The sequence below is a fragment of the Mauremys reevesii genome, linkage group 1, assembly GCF_016161935.1.
Source record: "Mauremys reevesii isolate NIE-2019 linkage group 1, ASM1616193v1, whole genome shotgun sequence".
Taxonomy (NCBI): Eukaryota; Metazoa; Chordata; order Testudines; family Geoemydidae; genus Mauremys; species Mauremys reevesii.
Window position 1 is genome coordinate 264,683,186 of NC_052623.1, and position 16,008 is coordinate 264,699,193.

Sequence of the window (16,008 nt, forward strand, 5' to 3'; positions counted from 1 at the left end):
TCAGAAACATGTTGGTACATCCTACTGCAAACTTGGCTGAAACTTGCAGGAGGATCTGGATATGATTCAGCATTATACGTGCCATGTGTTGTACCCACCCCTTAAAACTCCACTGATATCAATGACTCTTTGCAGTCATGGGGTCTGGTTCTGTGCTGTCACATTCACCCATGTTGAGTATTATTTCATACTCTGTGACTAGGCTCCCTGAAATCAGTGAAACTGCTTGTGTAATATGACACACTTTAAGTATGGGTGGCTGTATTGGGATGGTCTACTTTCTGTACATATCAAAAATTGCACCACATAAGATCTCTCTGTTACCTTTGACTTAACTAGCTTGGAACAGACCCAAAGGATAATGAGGAAAGGACTAGCAGATCAATCTCGGCAAACTGAGACGCTGAACAGGTACTGTTTATGCCCTACCATCTACTGTTGGGGACATATAATATACCTACATACAAACCACAACATCCTTCTCTGCAATGAATGTTCACAACACTAAGGAAAGTACCTAGCTACCTAAGTTGATAACTGCCTGTTGAACCTCTGTGATCTAATTAAAACTCTGTAATTCTGCTATGGAAAGACTTTATGTTTAGAATATTATTTTATTTATTTATTTATTTACACTGACAGAGCCTTCCTCAACTCCTAATTATTCCTTTTGAAAGGCAGTCCAGACAAAGCAGCAAATTATTTCTAAAAAATGTTATATATATTTATAATTGGAGATATACCTATCTCCTAGAACTGGAAGGGACCTTGAAAGGTCATCAAGTCCAGCCCCTGCCTTCACTAGCAGGACCAAGTACTGATTTTTTCCCCAGATCCCTAAGTGGCCCCCTCAAGGATTGAACTCACAACCCTGGGTTTAGCAGGCCAATGCTCAAACCACTGAGCTATCCCTCCCCGCATGCCTCAGAATGTATGCTGTTATGGTGTCTCCACTGCTTAATTTGTAATGAAAGAGGTGCTGGGACCCAAGCAATTAGATGCTGGAGCTCAAACAATTTTTTTACTTTCATAACTGATGAGGCAAAGCCCAGAAGTGCCAGGGCTATAGACTGCCAAGCCTAGAGGTGCTGGGGTTCAGCCCTGGCACAAATTAAGCACTGGATGTCTCAGACTATGACTATGATTTTTGTTGTGCACGTTTTTAGTTAATTTCATGGCAGAGACACAGGGAAAAATCACAGTCACTGAAAGGTTACATCCCAAGGTGGTGGTGGGGGAGGAGTGCATTCACCCGCTCTGCATTCACCCTGTAACAGTGTCCCGCAGGGCTGAGCCTGGCTCCCCATTCTGGGTGTTGTGACTTTGGGCGCTAAGTTGCAACACCGATCAAGTTTGGCCCGTGCACACTTCCATCTCCATCTAAGGAGGGGCAAGACGAGTCAAACCTACGTGGTGCTGTGACCACACGGACCAGGTCGCAACACCTGGAGCAGAGAGCCAGACCCACAGGAGCTGCTGCTGTGGGAGGTTTCAAATGTTATTAAAATTCATGATAACCATGAACACTGTGACCTCCGTGCCAAAATCATAGCCTAAGGCCTTGTATACACTTATGGGAGGGTCGATGCATCAGCGGTCGATGCATCGGCAGTCGATTTAGCGGGTCTAGTGAAGATTTAGCGGGTCTTCACTAGACCCGCTAAATCAACTGCAGATCACTCTTTCATCAACTCCTGTACTCCATCTGAACGAGAAGTGCAAGGGGAGTCGACGGGAGAGTGTCTCCCATTGACATAGCGTAGCGTGGACCCCGCGGTAAGTAGATCTAAGCACATCGACTTCAGCTACGTTATTCATGTAGCTGAAGTTGCGTAAATTAGATGGATCTCCCCCCGGAGTGTAGACAAGGCCTTATTAATACACATGCCTCAGGAGTGCTAGGAAGCTGAGTGCTTACAGTATGAGAGGCTTAAGATTCCATCTGTTCTACAAGAAAGCTGTGTCACTTTTACAGGGAAGAAATTTTATTCAATGTAATTCACCTTGAAGGACAAGATATCTTCTGCAAGGCAGGTAGAATTTTAAGGCTCCTAGACTAGATGTGGCACTAATCATACAGTGCAGTAGTTGTAATACTTTGGGCAACACAGAGAGTTCTGGTTAGTTCTGAGTTCTCAAACACACAAGCTGGAATTCTTGTCAGCCAATCAGAATGCTGTCTCAAAACTAGACAAATAAAGTAGAAATAAAAAAAAATAAAACGGCTTGAGTTTGTTTTGTTTCTCTTTACCTTGAGCTCATCTGCATCATAGAAGTCTATGCGCACAGCAGGGACCATCCAGGTCTGGAAGAGAGTCGCTAGGATCTGTTTGGCAATAGCATCTGCAATGAGGTGGAAGTGAAGAGGGTTTCGCCTGGTATAAAAAGGGAGAGAAGGAGATATAGAAACCTTTGAACCAAGCTCCACTTATAAACAAAGGACACCGAAATCTACAAAACTTTACCCAACTCTATTGTAACATGATAACATACAACACTTAGCACAATGGAGTCCAGATCCATGGCTGAGGCTCCTAGGTGCTACCACAATCCACATGTATTAATAATCACAGAAACACAGGATCAGCTTTTCAGCAAAATGTGCATCACTGTGGTCCTATTTATTTCAATGGAGCGATGCTAATTTACACCAGCTGAAGATCTGGCCTAAAAAGTCCAATTCCGTCTTCTAAAAGAAAACAGTCCCCTTTGGAGACCTGAACTTACAAGGTGCTTGCATTTACTCTTCAGGGTTACCCTGGTGGTTTCTCTGTGTGATGACAATACTTGCCCCCAGGGAAGCAGGGAGATGAGAGGTTCAAAAAAACACCAAACATGGTGGTGGTGTTCCAGTCCCACTGCGCCTGCACACACCATTGATTCAGAACACATGTTCGGTGACGCTTGGCAGAATTCATTTTTTTTTTTATTTCAATGGAAAAAATCAATTTTTATTTTCAACATTTCCCCCCCTCCATTTTTATCAATTTTAATTTAATGCAAGTTTCTTCAGAGTGTCAGTGGCCTGGATGAGCCCCCAACCGCGGGGAAAGCCACCTGGCTTCTCAATGGCTCCTTTCAAGGGCTCGCACTCCTTCTCCTCGTAGGTCTGGCTAGGGGTCTCTACTCTGCCCTACCAGCACCCCAGCCACCTCTTCTACACACACACCTTGCGCCTGCGGGGATCATGTGCTAGTCATGCAGAGAGCCCTCTGCAATCCCACTGACACAGAAGTAAGAGGAGGTCCTGGCCAACACCCCCAGCTGGTGAGTGAGAGAGCAGATCGGTGACAGCGGGGCTAAACAGGGCCGCTATGCTGCCACAGGGCTGGTGACGCCCAATCCCTGCAGGCACAAGGTGCGCCAGCAACAGATTGATTTTTTTTCATTGATTGCAATGTGTCCACTGAAATCAACGCTGAACAACCTTTATCAATTGAAATTGAATCCTGCCAAGCCTAAGTACGGCCTAGTCATTAATGCTAGGAGAACCTGGAGCTAGCAGTCCCATGCCAATGCCTCTCAGCTACTGTAACAATGAAAGGCCTCAAGAAATTGATTGACTGGGTATTGTAAACCCCCTCGTGCCCCTACCCACATAAAGAAGGAAGGGTTGGAGGAAATCAGACACAAAGAGAAAATTTTGTTTAAAAATGTGTCCAACTTGGATTCACACTAGAATTCATATAAGCAAGGCTTAATCAAATGCATCCAACCAGGATGAAAGATTAACCAGAGCCAACCTGAGTTGAAAGGTTTGATAAAGCTTACCGAACGCTTTCACTGCAGTAGGAGTTGTGACATTACAAACACTATGGTTAAATCACCTCTCTTTGCTTCCCTCTTTGGGGGAGGGAGAGCAACAGCCTGATCTTTATTCAACTTCCGTGGTAGGAGTATGGAGACCTGTCATTGGAATTTAGCAATGATTTGTAGTAAGAAGGGGTACTGCATATTTATCCATAAGCTGGCAACTTCGCCATCAGCAAAGAGGAATGGGAATTCGTGAAAGCCACTAAGAAGACAGATGGTCCATTTAGCCCTTAGCATCAGTACAACCTTCTTTTGATCCTCTGGGAGGCATAATGGAGTCTCATTTATGTGGAATTTATAAAAGTAAATGGGTGCACTTGTCAAAGGACATTTTTCATCCACAATGGAGGAACGTTTAATTTCAGATGCTGGGGAAGGTAATGGTTGCTAATAAAATCTGCAATGTGAATAAGAATTTGGGGAACCCATGTATGTTTGGGCCCATGCATGTCTAAGATGGTCCATTACACTTTGCTCTGGTTTCACCCAAAAGGTCAAGCGTCTTCTCTTTCCCTATTCTCTGCCCCAGAGAACAATCTGTCCATTTTTTAATTGTCATTCCCTTTCTGCTCTAAGGAAGATCATTCAGTTTTTCCTCAATGAACACAGTCAATCAAAAGAGTATGAAAATGTATACAATGAACAGGATATAAAATGGTAGCACGTGTTCCAGCAGAAAAAGATAATCATAGTGACATTAGGTGTCAGCCACACAGTTTTGCAGTGCCTCAGACACAAGCTTTCTGCATCTGGGGTTTGAGCTAACACTCTTTGAAGTCAATGGAGTCATTCAGTGGAGATGTGGCTCATGCCACCCGTTTGAGAAAGAGGTATAAAGAGTACAATTAGCAGTATAACAAGTGGATGTACAACAAGATGGTGGAACAATTTCAGAGCTCTAACCTCACCCAATCTGAATTCAACAACATCAAACAAATTAAACTATAGTGGCCCCCAGTGTAGAGGAATTGAGAGTATTTTAGCCTTTAGCATGCCCTGAGGCAGGGAGAGAATGGAGAAGGAATTCACCATTTGCCAGCTGCTGAGTAACCTATTAGCAAACCAACGTGTCAACAGTAATATGTCTAGATCTGCTTCACTAAACCAGCACCAGAGGAGAGGATAACACCATGGGTCATCTAAATTCCTCAGTACGAGAAAACAGGTAGTTTGCCAAGAAACTCTGAGAACAACAAAGATTAAGAAAAGTATTTAATTGGCAGAGAAAAGTCTAGGGGAAACAGTACAAAAGCAGTAAATTTGGGAACAGACAAAGCAATATGTCAAGGTGTGTTGGTAAGAGTGAAAATTCCATAGGCCCTTCTATCCAGTAGAAGTTGAGGTTGATCTCACTTTGGACATCTAATGTAGTTTCTGCAGATATCTCCCAGTTGTTTTAGTTTTGTAGCCTTTCAGGGCCATTAATTCATATAACTCAAATTGGACTGGAAAAGGAGTAAAACTGAGGAAAAAACAAACAAACAAAAAGTTCCCCTTTACTTTAAACCATGAGCTAATAAAAGAAAATCACACCAAATACTAATAGATGAAATAAAGCAACAAAAAGGAAAAACATTTTTTATATAAAGAAATTCATATGTTTGGTGGCATTTCATACTCATTCAAATGACCCAATGTGTATCAAACTTAAATAGAAGTAGCTAGGTTACATTTTCTTTAGTTTAGCTCCTCCTGGGAAAAAAAGAGGAGCTGTCCTACTCAAAAACCTCTTTCAAGATGTTAGATTGCAGTGAAGATTCAGCTGGAAGGAAGGTATGTGTCAGAGGCAAAATAGGGGCTTAACAATTATGTTCCTAATACAGATCCCAGTGACCTGCTGACAGATACAACTAAACGGTATACTGGCCAAGGCATGTCTTTGGTGAGGTGATTTAATTATGTAATGAATTAGGCCCACATCTACAAACAGATTTAGGTATTCCAATGCCTCACTTTTAGGCACCTAGAAAAATCATAGGAACAACTTTCCTGGCTTTGTGAATTGCTCTGGGTATTAGGCAGAAGATAGACATCCTGATGCCGACAGTGAAGCAGCCCCACACATGCCCAGAAGCAGAAAGATAGGCAACTAGGGAACTTTTACTGCAATGCCATAGACGCCAGGTGAGTTTAGGACCTACTGGATTCAGCAGCCAAGCCAAGCAGGAGCTGTGTGTATTGCAGTCCTACCTATAAATAAGACTTAGACACCTAAGATCCTTTGTATATAGGAGCCTTAGAGTGTAGGCGAAACTGTAAATAGTTCATAGCAATGACCAAACCCCACCAAGAATCCCTTAAGAACATAACAGCTGAACTGTATCTAACAGATAATAATTGAGCCAGATTTAATAAGTAATAACCAACCCAAATCTAACAGAACATTGCTGGAGGTTATTCCATCCACCTTTGAATCTAGTCATTTTTTCCCCCCAACAGTGGCATTGAACTACTGGATGTGGGGGGTTGTGTTGTGGGCACATGGACATTTGTGGGAGGAAGCAGCATCCCGACTCACTCTGAACTCCTTCTGGAAATCTAAGGCCATTGTACAGGCATTACTTAGGGACAGGGCCTTTGACCAGATGTGGTGGCTGGACCTTTTCAAGGTCTATAGGCTATGGGTTTCTATGGAGTGTTTGTGAAATGGGTTCATAAAGCTCTATGATAAACCAAACTCCACTGTAAGAGTCAATGGTTTGAACACAGAATCCTTCTCATTACCAGAAGTAATGAGGTAGAGCTGTCTTCTTCCCCCATTATTATTTGCCAGTGTTACTGAACTACTAGCTGTAAGAATTGTGAACAACTCCACAAAAAGTAAAATTTCATTATTCTCAGACGATGTTTTGATGTACCTTTTGGAATCAATGAAATCTATTCCAACACTGAGACTGGTCTTTTCCCAATAAGGAGAAACTTTGGGCAAAAAGTATACAAATCTGAAAGAGAGAGTTTCGCCTCACTCAGTGGGAAGAGGAATCAGCTGAGAGCTGGCCTTCACATACTTTTGGCTGGCTGGCTGGCTGGCTGGCGTGTGTGTGTGGATCCATCTGTCAAAATGTGGCTGCTAGGGGGAGGGCACTCACGGTGGGCAAGGACGGTGAAGAGGTTTAAGTGGCAGCTGGAAAGAGTGGAAGTTGGGGGTGGGACAGTTATGTGTATGGAAAAACTGGGAAAAATTGTACTCTAATTACAAAGTAATGTGCTTTTGGCAAGTTATTTTCTTATTTTTGTATGTGTGTCTTGTCTTTTAAAATGCAAACTTGTCAGAGCAGGGACTGTCTTCTACTCTATGTTTCTACAGCACATGGCACAATGGCATCTGGTTGGGGCCTTTAGGCACTACCAGATGCAAAATAAATAATAATGTTAATTACAGGGTCTGTCCCTCATTCTTGTGTCATATTCAGGAGACCGCTTTCTTGGGGGCTGGTCCAAGTCTCTGGTCTGAACTCCCCCAGAAGCCAGGACTATCACAAACTTCACCATCTTCTGGTCCAAATGCAAGGCACACTTCTTCAACCTGCCTTCACTAAACACACACACAGCAGCATGTACATTTCACAAAACAAAACAAAATTAAAATCCTACACTACATACACAATTGTGCCCCCCCCCACCGGGTGCCCGGCTGAGAGCAAGAATAAACAACATTTTTAATCGTATCACTTAATGAACTATTGGAAAGTGCACAGACACTATGATGATGAGGGAGGTATAAGAACCTGAATAAAATAGGAATAGAGAGGCCTTAAGCTATCCATGGATGAAGATTCCTTATAATACATCACATCTGCAGAATTTAAATTTGTGGATTCGTGAACATTAAAATCTTTATTAAAACTTTAAAATATTTTCATGTAGACTAGGTTTTTATTGCACTGATCCTTGTCTTTTTTATTTTAAAAATTATTTACTTTAAATGTAAAATATTTATATTGAAGTGATCATTTTTCCCAATGATCAGTTACTTTTCACTTTCTCTCCCAGTCCCTTCCCCCATTTAGTGATGGCTTTAGTGTTCTGCACATTTCCTGCTGCTCTAGAAACCATAGGGACTTTCTAGCCTTGAACCATTATTTAAAAAGAAAACAGCACTCATTTGACTCCAGCCAGTGGGTAGAAAGATAGTAACATTATAAATAATCCTCGCCATGAATAAGCTGGGACATCTATTTACTTTTTTTAAATTAATGAATGCTGATGGCTGAGTCTGTCAGAAGCGTGACTGGCATACGGTTAGCAGTACAGCATCTCCCAAAAGAGTTTGTCTTGTTTAGTAAAAGTGGTCCAGTTTAGGTCTGGTTTAGCTAGCATGCTAATTACACGTTTCCTAAATTTAACCTTTTTTTTCCTAGATGAGATGCAGGGTAACAGCTTTAGCTTGATTTTTAGCTAGTGGAAACACGCAAGTCATGACACTCAGATCCACCCTGCATAGAAACAACCCCTCCCATTAGGAGCCAAATTCTAAAACCTGCATAGAGAGGGGACAGGAAGGTCTGCAAGGCTCCCTTTCTCATCTTGCTGAACAAGCAAGCAGTTGATCTGTCCCCCTAAATATCAATTGAGGCCAGGGCTACCTATGCAGAGACCCATGCCTTAGCAGCACTCCCTGGTTAGGTCACAGCTGGAGTAACTTTTTTGGGGTTCAGGGGGAGGTAAAAAGAAACAACAGATATTTTCAGCTGAAAATTAGTTTAAACTTAAGCCAAGGTTCATTACATTGTACTCTGCATGTAAACAATGCTGTCTTGGAAATGGGCATATGTTTTAAAGATTAGCTTGATTGGAAAGAAAGGACCTTATGGTTAGCAGGAGCTACTAATCTGGAGAAATGTTCATACAGGTCTCCATGGTGCATGATGCAGGTTGAATGGGAGGGACACAAGTGGTTGGTTCAGAGGGTGTGAGTACAATTTCATGTCAGCTGTAGTTTCAAAGTCTGACTTGGGAGGCCACAAGTGAAAATTGGTTTGGAGATGTCTCCTTCTATTCCCATTTGTACACAACACAATTCAGCATGGTTGACAGTCTTTTGTGAGTGGGTGGGATCTGACTAGCAGCAGGCGTTGCAAGTCACAGTGAGTTGCATTGAAGGAGCTATATGTGTGTGAAAGGTGGGATGGAGGCTTGCTTGCTCTATATCTTCCTTTAAAACTAATGTTGTTTAGTGCTTCACTTTTATGATCACTATGTTCACTCTCAAATATATTTGTAAAAAGGTGAAACGTACATGCATCCAAGCATGTTGTCAAAGACCTTTTTAGATTCTTCTGATCACTGATGTTTAGGCAGACGTGATCTAGCAGGTGCAAGATTTAACACTGCCATCAACAAAGAAAAACTGAAGGATTGTGCCATGTAACTGAAGGAGTAGATTGCAAGGAAGTGGGAGGTTTATAATGTGGGCAAACACTGTGCAGCTTCTCTCAGGCAGCTCTGCTAATGCACCTCAGCCTTGCCCTAGAACACCCCTGGAACACATCCTGTTGTCTGAGAGCTTGGCCTCTTCCAGGCAATCCTCTTGTTGTCCCCTCTTCTCCTGATGTATTTCATTTGGTGTTTGTTGTAAGAGCACTGATTGCAATGAGTTTGTCTGGCATTCATGCGGATGTCACACATGCTTTTATCGGAGTTTCATTGTAATTTAGTAATTAAAGGATGCTTCAGCTAGAGTGTCACTGTGTATTTTAATACAAAAGAGGTCCCTAGACTGCCTTATACAGTCTGTGGCAATTTCCTAGAAAAGGATGTCATGTCAGTCTAATCATCCTCCCTCCTGTGCATTAACATATTTATTATATCCCTACCTTTGAGCTGGAGTGCACTAAAGAAAGACAAAAGACAGCAGGCGTGCTGGGTCATTAAGAATGTAGACAACAGGAGCTTCTAAAGATGGAGCATGCTATCCCCTCTCCCCTGCTTGAACATGCAGAAAATATTGCATATTGAGCATGTTAGCTCTCTGTGGGTCTTTCTCTGCCAGCTATTAAAACAGCAAGTTTGTGATTCCAGACATACCATACAGATCATGGGACACAAGCGAAGCTACTTATCCAAGCAATTTGGAAACTATTTTTGTATTCAAGCAGCAGGGAGTGGGAAGAGAAGGAGGTAGATGATACAGTGGCATTAGCGGATGTCTTCCTTATAGGAACACCTAGATTCAAAACTGTACCTCATTCCCCAGTAAAAAGGCGCTGAATCAGAAAACATACATTCACACCACAAAAATCACAACAGCTTTTAGCACAGTTTGATGTAATTGACACACTTTTCTCAGGGACAACTCAGCAGAATTGGAGTAGCACAGAGTTTGCGGGCTATGAAAAACAAGCATTGACTGTGCTGCAGGGGGGGAAGCTTGCAGTCAGCCCTCAATCCTGGACCGCAGTGTTCCTGCTCTCCAGCTGTGATCATCTGAATTGCTAATTATGCCAGACTATATGGATGCTTTGTGATATGGATAAATTTCCAATAGGGACTTGGTTGAGACCATCCAACTCATTTCACTTGTGATCTAAGTAGAGTGACCATATTTTCCCAAAGGGAAAACGGGACATCCCAGGGGCCGGCCCAGGCCCCCCTGCCACCCACCCATGTGGGGCCAGGCCAAGGCTCCCCTCTCCTCCCCAAGTGCAGGGAGGCCCGAGCCCCCCTGCTGCCTGCCCATGCGGGGCCAGCCTGGCCCGAGCCGCTTTTCTGAGCCCTTCTCCTCCCAGGTGGGGCTGACATTGCTGCCCCCCCTGCACATTTCTCCACACCCCACTAGGGGTCGCACCCCCCTTTATTGGCCAAAAAAGTCAGGACGACCAGGACAGAGCTTAAAAAAGAGACTGTCCCGGCCAAAATGGAATGCATGGTTACCCAAATCTAAGTCAAATTTAAACATAGTTTTCCCAAGGTGAAGGCACTAACTCAATCCATCAGACATTTTTAATGCGTAAGATGGTGAGAAAAATGTTTCTAAAGCACCTAAGTCCCATTTTCAAAAGTGACTTAGCAGCCTAGTTCCTACTGACTTTCAATAATTCTTAGGCTCCTAAGTGCCAGGTCACTTTTGAAAATGGGACTTGGGTGCTTTTGAAATTTTACCCTATGTGTCTAATATTGTAAAGTTGTGGCCTGCCTTAGAAACACAAACAAATTGTCCCGTGTTGCAAATCTTATTCCCATAAATATTCTTGTACTACCTAGAGCACTGTTAAAAGTAGTTCTTTACTAGATCTTTCACAAGCTATGTGCACCTCATATCTCATACAAAGACATGTCAAACACACCAACTAATACATCCATGAACAATTATGCAAACAGATGTACCTATCTCTAAGTTAAGTAGCCCCACTTACTTTAGTGAAACTGTTCACATGCTCAAAGTTGAGCACATGCATAAGTGTATGAAGAATTAGGACCATAAATTATAACATGAAAGCTATGAGAATGGGAATTGATGGTAACTAAACTAACCAGGATAGACAGACAAAAAAACTCCCACCCTATTTCTAGATTAAATAATATGGGTGACATCTAATTTCTAAGTAGGAGTTACAAGTCAATACTGGATGGTAATTAAAACTTATGTACAGTAATAACTATATCCCATGGAGAACACTTAGCTGTAAAGGAGTTAATTTGAGAGTTCAAGATCTCTGTCATTCTTTGCATCTCACACATCTTCTTAAACTTGTCAAGCTGTTTTTAGTGGCGTTTCTTTCTGCAACAATTTCAGTGTGTGATGCTCATATGCTGCTATAAATGTATCTATAAATGATAATTTTCTTTTACTTTCCAGTGATCCTAGAAATAGGGAACTAAGGGACAAAACAGGAAATTCCTCGCCCCTCATCGTCTATAAAAACAAACAAAGCTATTTATACAAATGTCAGTTAATTTCCAAAGTTCCCGTATATGTCAGTGCAAAACAAACAAACAACAATATTAGAACGGGGTCATTCTTTCCTCTTTATGATCTCTCCAAAAGCTTGGGGAACAGGCAGTTTTTAATCATAGAATCATAGGATTGGAAGAGACCTCGAGAAGTCATCTAGTCCAGTCCCCTGAACTCAAGGCAATATTATCTAGACCATTCCTGACAGCTGTTTGTCTAACCAGCTTTTAAAAATCTCCAGTGATGGAGATTCCACAACTCTCCTAGGCAATTTCTTCCAGTGCTTAACCACCCTGACAGTTAGGAAGTTTTTCCTAATGTACAACCTAAACCTCCCTTGCTGCAATTTAAGCCCATTGCTTTTTGTTCTATCCTCAGAGATTAAGAAAAACATTTTTTCTCCCTCCTCCTTGTAACCAGTTTTTTCAATCTTCCCTCATAGGTCATGTTTTCTAGACCTTTAATCATTTTTGTTACTCTTCTCTGGACTCTCTCCGATTTGTCCACATCCTTCCTCAAATGTGGCACCTAGAACTGGACACAATACTCCCGTTGAGGCCTAATCAGCGCAGAGTGGAGTGGAAGAATTACTTCTTATGTCTTGCTTACAACACTCCTGCTAATACATCCCAGAATGATTTTTTTTTTTTTTGCAACAGCGTTACACTATTGACTCCTAATTAGCTTGTGGTCCACTATGACCCCCAGATCCCTTTACGCAGTACTCCTTAAAATCAATAATAGATAGTAGTTAAGCTGTTGCAAACCCCTGTGTAGACACACATATTTCAGTTTAATAGTTTAGCTTAAATCTGTTCCTAATCAACTTAAGTTAAACTGAAATAAGTCTGACAAAGTGAAATAGTGTCAATACAGCATTTTTCACCAGTTTAAATTTAACGTCACACCCTAAGTTAAACTGGTTCAATTATGTGTATAGATAAGCCCGGGATTCTTCTACTATTATCACAGTAAGGGAATGTCTATATTGTAATCAGGAGGTGTCACTGTAGCACATATAGACATACCTAAGCTAGCTGTGATCTAGCTAAATCAAATCTAGGTCAGGCAATAAGGACAGTGAAGTCTCAGAAACTCAGAAAGTTACAGGGGCTAGCTCTCCCCACCTGGGACCGTGGGTACATACTAGAGCAGCCGGTGCCCATGATCTATCATTTAATCTATCTAGACAAAGTTGACTCAAGTATTTCTACATATGCTGCAATCATACCCCCAACTGCAGTATAGACATATCCTTAGGGTCACATTTTGATACCCTTGTTCACATTGAGTATTCCACAAACGGTCTCACTGGACCTGATCCTCTACTGCCTTGAACTTTCTGCATTCATTTACAGCTGTACTAAGTACACTACCCTTCTGATTTAGGCGTGTTTTACACTCACTTTACACTGGTAATAAGTGACTACACAAGCAGCAAGGCAGTGAAGAATCATGCCTACTGGTGTCAATGGGACCACTCCTGGTGCAAGGTAACACTGACCATGAGTAAGGGCAAAGCGTTCATGCTCTTAGCACATTTTGATAACCTACCTAGTCTGCTTTAGGTTGATCATCTCTCTCCCTCCTTTCCACCCCCTCCTCCACAGGAAAACATTTCACTACATGTACACTTACAGAGGTTTGTAGAGTACAGGCATTACAGGCGTAGCTATACTCTGCAGCGAAAGATAAGCTGCATTCACAGTTGATACTGTGATGTGTAGCAATACACCACAGTGAAAGGCTCAGGCAGTGGAGAGGCAGCGGGGAAAGAGTTTCATCACGGTAAGGAAAGGCTCTGGCTGCAGGGAGGAAGCAGGACACTACACTGCTAAAAACAGCAGTGTAGACGTGGGAGGCAGAGCCTGGGCATGTGGAGAGTCACACAGGGTATAGTCCCTGGGGAGGTTCAGGCTTGTAGGGCACTCTACTCGTCTAAGCCATGCCTACCCATCTACACTGCTATTTATACCCTGGCTAGCTGGAGCACGCAGCGTCTGTACTCTACACTCCACTCTGAGTGTAGACACATCTTTTTGTTGCTCCTCACCAAGATGACCAATGGACATAAGATGAGTATACACTATTACACACAATGCCAATATTCTAGGAGTGCCATTTCTTTTGCAGACTGGACATTTCTTCTTCAGTCTCAAACACAGTCACACTCTACTAGCTCTAACTGCACTTGATATGCTAAGGCCAGATTGTGAACACCATATGCTCACTGAAGACCCAGGAATGCGCAATCTAGCCCTTGGTGAGTATATTGTGTATGGTAACAGGTCTACTTTGGAAAAATATGGTATAAACCGTAGGCTGGGGCAACATAATCGCCATGTTTATATATAAATCTCAAATTCCTATCTACACCTGTGCCATAAACTATTAGACCTAGGCCTAATGAGTATTATATTATTATTTGACATCACTCAAGTGTGCTAGGCATTTGATAGTACAGATAGACAGATACAGTCCCTATGCTCCCATAATGTATTGGGTGTAACTGACTGGACCTCTGATCCATGAGCCCACTACAGAAGTCTGCATGAAGGGAGAGTTGTAAACTACTCCTGGCACGGTGGGGGGTAGACATAAATCCCAACCTCTCTTACTTCCAAACAAACAGGATTACTTGCTGTAGCCTGGAAAGGAAAGCTGATCTCCCCCGAAGGGAGAGTTTAGAAAGAGCAAGTCCTTATTTTGTTTGGACTCAGACACACAACATACAAGAAGAGAAAGCCACTTTTACCTGTGAAATAAGACCGATTTGACAAGCGTGACAACATCCCGACTGGCGTTGTATCCAGCACAAACAATGGCGACATGGATCGTCTGAGGGAGAAAAGGACACAAAAGGAACAAAAATAAAGCCTTTTTTGTGTTTTATCATTCATGAAAGAGAAAACATACATGGCAGGGCTATATTTATTGTGGCAATTGTTGGAGCTCGGAGTGGGTGGTCTGCAGCTGTTTGCAGCCCACTTGAGGCAGTTTTGTTAAAAACATTTTAATTGAGTTATAACACCATCATCATTCCAAAGTCATTACTGTTGCTAAATTACATCTGATGTAGGAAAGGCATTGTATTTATCAACTGTGCGAGTATTTTGTATTTGTGTGTGTATGCATTACACACGCACGCACACACACACACACACACACACACAATTTGTGTATACTATTCAAAGTATGCAAATATGTGCAGACATTTTAAACACAGTTTTATCTTCTGTACTGAGATTTATAAATGTACGTATGTTTGTTATAAGCAGACACGTTCAGGAATTTTACATCATGTAAAAACTACGTATGCTTATTTGGCTTTTAATCTGAGGTGAAGCAAGATGGAGGAAGACACAAGAATAGTTTAAATTCTTCTCCCCACCCTCCTTTGAATCTGAGGCAGAGGTTTGGCAAGTTCTTCTGTTAGGCTCAAGGAGGGGTAGGGAAAGGTCCCCAGCAATAATTATCAACTAACTTGAACGTCATTCGTTTACCCTGCTCTGAATGTTTCACAGTAAATCATTGCCATTGTTTTGGGAAATAGAAAATTAACCTTTATGGATTTTGATTTGAACATACCCACTCTTCCTTTTTTTTTTTTTTTTAAATGAACAAAGAAGGCAAGGAGAGCTCACCACGCTGACAGATCAAAGCTCTGAAACGGGACATAGCTGTGAAAGTGTAGGGATGCCTAGCTGGTTTCCATTTGAAGCTTGGCTAGCTAGTTTCTCACTCAGACAGCTCTTACTTTCTGGAGGGAGCCCACTATGCAGAGAACAAATAGGAATTCTAACTCCTCACATAGTCAGCAGTCCCCAAAAGTGGACTGCAACACAGGCTGGGACGATCTGTAGGTTTTGAGAGACATGTATTATCCGTACAACCAGAATCTGGAGTGTTGGGTGGCAGGAAGAAGAGCTGCACCATGTGTTAGGTATCAGTAGGGCTATGATTTTGTCACAAGGCCACATAAATGATTAACTTGAGTAGAGTTCGTGAAATCTTAGAAATGGCAGCAAAAACGTATTTGGTTAGTGTCCCTCAGGTTTGACCCATCTGCCCCTCTGTCTCCATCTACAGGGGACAGATGGGCAAACCTGAGAGGTGCTGTGTCCCCATGCACCAGGTTGCAATGCCCGCATCAGGAAGCTGGGCCCAACTCCATGGGACAGGAGCCACTGCTCTGGGATGAGTGCAGGGTGGGCTCGCTCTCTGTCCTCACTCCCAGGGCCTCACCTTTCAGCCCCCCGCCCCACTATATTATTGTGTATGTTGATGTAGTAAAAACTACT

General features: G+C 42.4%; 1 protein-coding gene across 4 annotated transcripts in view; it reads right to left on the bottom strand.

Annotated features, from left to right (window-relative positions):
* Positions 1-16,008, bottom strand: part of LARGE1 (LARGE xylosyl- and glucuronyltransferase 1) — a 360,789-nt gene that overhangs the window by 169,218 nt on the left and 175,563 nt on the right. For all 4 annotated transcript variants that reach the window (XM_039494588.1, XM_039494577.1, XM_039494568.1 and 1 more), the window contains 2 exons: positions 14,463-14,545; positions 2,252-2,375 (listed from right to left, as the gene is read on the bottom strand). In XM_039494588.1, the coding sequence (XP_039350522.1) occupies positions 2,252-2,375; positions 14,463-14,545 (207 nt within the window). The remainder of the gene's footprint in view (positions 1-2,251; positions 2,376-14,462; positions 14,546-16,008) is intronic.